We start from the raw sequence: 4,593 nt of genomic DNA, 5'->3' as shown, positions 1-4,593 counted from the left end.
TTTTTGGTGCCCGCTTTGTTCCTCCATAATTGTTTGTATTTTTAGTAGAGATGGGGTTTTAGCATATTGGCCAGGCTGGTCTGGAATTCCTGACCTCAAGCAGTCCTCCCACCTCCACCTCCCAAAGTGCTGGGATTAACAGGCATGAGCCACCACGCCCAGCCAACTCCATTACTCTTTTTCAAGTTTGCTTATCAGCAGTCAGCCCCTTGGAACTTCAAAATTAAGGAACAGATCCTTATCATGAGCTATGATACCCTCTCTCCACACCATAGGTCCACCCCAATGTCCTGAACAGGTACCTGGCTTCTTTCTTCTGACACTTTCTTTTATTTTTAACTCCATAAGGCCTGAGCTTGGGCTGAAACAGAAGCAAAATGTGCTTCACCTAATGTTCTGCTTTGTCCATATCCATTTAATTCAATAAGAGTGCAGACCTTGGAGTCAGACAAACCTCAGTTTAAATGCTCAACTTGCCTTAGTTTCCTTTATGCAAAATGGTGATAATCCCTTCCTTGCAGTGTTGTGAAAATTGAAATATGTAAAATGGTGGCTATATGGCCGGGTGTAGTGGCTCACACCTGTAATCCCAGCATTTTGGGAGGCTGAGGTGGGCGGATCGCCTCAGGTCAGGAGTTTGAGACTAGCCTGGCCAACATGGTGAAACCCTATCTCTACTAAAAATGCAAAAATTAGCACGGCATGGTGGCAGGCACCTGTATCCCATTACTCAGGAGGCTGAGGCATAACAATCCCTTGAATCCACAAGACGGAGGCTGTAGTGAGCCAAGATCACAGCACTGCAGTCCAGCCTGGGTGACAGAGCAAGACTCCATCTCAAAGAAAAGAAAAAAAATAAATGGTGGCTGTGCTTGGTGTTACTTGACTTTCTACTGCATCTTTTGGGATTTGGGTGCCTGCCTATGTGTCCAGATGTCCTTGAAATCTCACAAGTTCTTTTTGAGTGCAAAGACCTCATTCTCATTATCAAACCAGGCTGGTACCAGACCTCAGAGTTCAGGAATCCTGGGGAATGCTGGAATCCTGGGGAAGCACTGAACGTGGAGCCAGGATATTTGGGTCTGAGTCCTGAAATGTGCGGTGACTTCATCTGGAAGATGGGGTTATACCTTTTTTAAAGATACGAAATGATGATGATGGAAGTGTCTTGTGTTTAGAAAGGCATTTGTTGCATCTCAGGGATTCTTTTCATTCTGACCACCCAGATCTGACCCTAGCTGTACCCATCTGTAACTCTCTGGCCATCATCTTCACACTGATTGTTGGGAAGGCCCTTGGAGAAGATATTGGTGGAAAACGTAAGTCAGGCTACTGCGAGTGTGGGACGCAGCTATTTGGACCTCGACATACCTGTATCAGTTCCTTCCCGGAACCCATCTCCCTGGAATGGGTGAGGACAGGGCCTCTTCCCATCCTGCCTTTTCCTCTGCAGCTGTCCTGCTTCCTTGTGGCCATCAGAGTTCCCTTCTGCTGGACAGTCTGGGGACAGAGGCTGGGGCGGGACCCAGGACCAGACCCTATCTGAGCCCTTCCTACAGCCCTGTGCCAGCTGTTACTGGCATGGCTGAGCTCAGAACCCCTTGATTTCTGTCCATTATCCCAGGAGCAGTCGCTGGCATGGTGCTCACCATCACCGGAATCTCACTCTGCATCACAAGCTCAGTGAGTAAGACCTAGGGGCAACCGTCTACCCTTTGAGTGGGCCGAAGCCATCACCAGCTCTGCTGCCTCCTGGAAGCCCCTGGGCCATGAAGTGCTGACAGTGAGCAGATAGACCTAGCACCTCCCCTCTCTGGCCTCAGCTTCCTCCTCTTGTGGGGATAACAGCTACCTCATGGATCACAATAAGAGAACAAGAGTGAAAGGGTTTTGTAACCTTCAAGTGCTGTTCAGCTACTGGAATTAAGCACAGGAGACTCGACGCAACCTTTCTGCCCCAGCAGCTCTCTTCCTACTGTCATCTCAGGCCCCCAGTTCAGCCACCATTACTGTGGCCTAATCTGGACTATCATGGCGGCAGGTTCCATGGACTGCAGAACCCCAGCTTTATAGAAAGGGCCAGCTACAGACGGAGCCAGAAAGCAAACAGGAGGCCTCCAGGGCTCAGAGCACCTTGGCTGACTGAGAGGTGGAACTGAGGGGAAAAAGGTGCCTCAGAGTGGCAGATGCAGAAGATGAGCTATTAGCCTTGCTTGCCCCACCCATGAGGTGGGCAGAAATCCTCACTGCCAGCCTCTCTTAAACAGGTAGCATCTGTGAGCCCCAGCTCCGCCTGACTCCAGCACCCAGCACAACACCTGGAGAGTAGTAGCTGTCAATAAATCTGTGGTAAACAGAAGTTAATAAGTATTATTTTATTGTGACAAACTTGCTTCCACGTTTGTGGCCTCTCCCAGGTTCAGTCAGCTACTTTCTCTGGCCAGAGAATCCCATAAGGAAGTAGCTCCCACAGCCAGGGCTGCCCTGCTCAGAGGAAGGGAAGGCTGAGCTGTGGGTATAGGAGCAGAACGGGGAGGGCTGAGGAGGCTGCAATGTACCCTGGGAGCCCAGGGGAGGTGGTGGCTCCTGAGGAACAAGCTGCTGGAGGCTGAGGACAAAAGGTGGCCAGAGTGATAGTCCCCAGTTCTTCTCTGGAGCTGCGGGCTCTCAAGATGGCAGAGCAGGGCCTGAGGCTGGTTTTCCAGGGACAAGGCCTCTTCCACTATCTGTGCTGCCCTCTGGAGGAAGTGGAAGGCCATGCAGAATGGAGTGAGAGAGTGGCCAGCCTCCAGCTCTCAGCCAGGAGGTCCCCACCCCAAGAAAGGAAGACACTGGAATTTAGGAACTGCCTCCTCATTTAACAAGGTGGGAAGTTAGGAGATCCTTTTGCCTTCAATCACAAGGGAGAACTGTTCCTGGGGCCCCGGGCTGCTAGTTTCCAGCTCAGAACTCCTCCCATCCCAATATACTGTTTACTGATCCAACAGCTTACCTCATCCAAGGGCTCCTCTGTCTGGGTGTCTTCATCATCTGCTACTTCCTGGGCCCCTGCTGTCTCCTTCCTTGGGTGGGGAACCCCATATATTCCTGTAACTCCTAAAGAGGGACGCAGCGTTGGCTGATGCCCAGGCTGAAGAGCCCTCAGCATCCCTCCCCTGAACCTGGTTCTGCCTTCCCCACCATCTCCCAGGATGGCAGGGAAGTGAGAGGTGGGCCTTTGGTTCCATCCCCATCCCCTCTAAATCCCACCCCTGAAGTCTCATCGCTTTAAGCACTGCCCTTTCCAGGTGCTTCTTTTTGTGTGACAAGGCCTGTGAAGAAGGGACAGGATATGCAGACGGGGGAGCTGGAGACAGTTATGATGAGGTCAGGGCCAGCGTTTTTTTTTCGTTGTTGTTATGGGCAGTCTCCTTAGCCAGTAGGCTCAAACTCCTTTATCTTTTTTTTTTTTTTTTCAGTGCCAGCTTTGTGTCTGGGCACTCTGCTCCCATGGACATCCCCAACATCAAGGACCAACCTATGTCACTATCAAAGGGCAGCTGAGAAGGGCCTGAGCCCCAGGGGCCCCTCACCTGATGGGAATGAGATTGTAGGGGCTTGCTTCTTGGCTGAATGGTCTTCTGGGGTCTGGCATAGAAAGTCGATGGCTCAATTTGGTCTGGTTCCTTTGGAGAGGGCTGGGTTACCTGTGCCCTGTGGCCTTGGGCCTATAGAAAGGACACTGGGTTTGGAACCTGGTTGCTGGCCATTCTTACCTTTCCTACTCCCCAACTGAGGCTTCAGAGAGCCCCTGATGCCTGCAGGAACATGGCAGAGGAGATGCCATCTGTCTTCACAACCTACATCCTCCCTCCTTGCTGCCTCTTCCCATCAGCCTGCCTTATCCAGGGACAGAGTAGTTGGTGCCTGGCACTCCTTGATGCCCAGTGAAACCAGGCTCTGCTCCCCCACCTCCACCGCCATTCCCCATTCTCACTGGTTCATTTCTTGGGAGGGCTTAGGCCTGCAATAAGTTCCCCTGGGCCCTACTGTGCCAAATATGCCAATTCTCTCTCCCAGCATTCAACCTAGCAAAAAGGCTTCAAGTTCTATAAATCAGAGTCCTGAAGACGTGAGTTCTGGTCTGACCCCTCAATACTGTGTCATTCTGAACAAATGACTCTTTTTTTTTTTTGAGACGGAGTCTCCCTCTGTCACCCAGGCTGGAGTGCAGTGGCTCTATCTTGGCTCACTGCAACCTCTGCCTCCCGGGTTCAAGTGATTCTCCTGCCCCAGCCTCCTGAGTAGCTGGAATTACAAGTACATGCCACCATGTCCTGCTATTTTTTGTATTTTTAGTAGAAACAGCTTTCACCATGATGGTCAGGCTGGTCTTGAACTCCCGACCTTGTGATCCACCCACCTCAGCCTCCCAAAGTGCTGGGATTACAGGCATGAGCCACCGCCTTTTTTTTTTTTTAAAGAGATGGGGTCTTTCCATGTTGGTCAGGCTGGTCTCAAACTCCTGACTTCAGGTAATCCACCCTCCTCGGCCTCCCAAAATGCTGGGATTACAGGTGTAAGCTACTGCACCCAGCCCACCACCGCCTTTTT

The 4,593-nt window shown here is 51.3% G+C and overlaps 2 protein-coding genes across 4 annotated transcripts in view; one reads left to right on the top strand and one right to left on the bottom strand.

Moving 5' to 3' along the window:
- The window catches only part of TMEM234 (transmembrane protein 234), a 7,168-nt gene extending 4,804 nt beyond the window's left edge, over positions 1-2,364 (top strand). The window contains exons 2-4 of one of the 3 annotated variants that reach the window (XM_037738257.1): positions 1,227-1,319; positions 1,625-1,683; positions 2,268-2,364. In XM_037738257.1, coding sequence (XP_037594185.1) covers positions 1,227-1,319; positions 1,625-1,683; positions 2,268-2,297 — 182 coding nt within the window. In that variant the 3' untranslated portion in view covers positions 2,298-2,364. Of the gene's footprint in view, positions 1-1,226 lie in introns of all 3 variants that reach the window. The other 2 variants (XR_005200126.1, XM_017527920.2) reach the window with 2 other exon arrangements.
- A 358-nt stretch (positions 2,365-2,722) lies between these two features.
- The window catches only part of DCDC2B (doublecortin domain containing 2B), an 8,109-nt gene continuing 6,238 nt past the window's right edge, over positions 2,723-4,593 (bottom strand). Inside the window, 4 exon segments of the mRNA XM_017527917.2 lie at positions 2,723-2,809; positions 2,993-3,096; positions 3,573-3,596; positions 3,599-3,707. Coding sequence (XP_017383406.1) covers positions 2,723-2,809; positions 2,993-3,096; positions 3,573-3,596; positions 3,599-3,707 — 324 coding nt within the window.

This window comes from Cebus imitator, unplaced genomic scaffold (assembly GCF_001604975.1).
Source record: "Cebus imitator isolate Cc_AM_T3 unplaced genomic scaffold, Cebus_imitator-1.0 Scaffold51, whole genome shotgun sequence".
NCBI lineage: Eukaryota > Metazoa > Chordata > Mammalia > Primates > Cebidae > Cebus > Cebus imitator.
The sequence above is the reverse complement of the archived record's forward strand: the minus strand, read 5'-3'. Positions and strand labels throughout refer to the sequence as shown.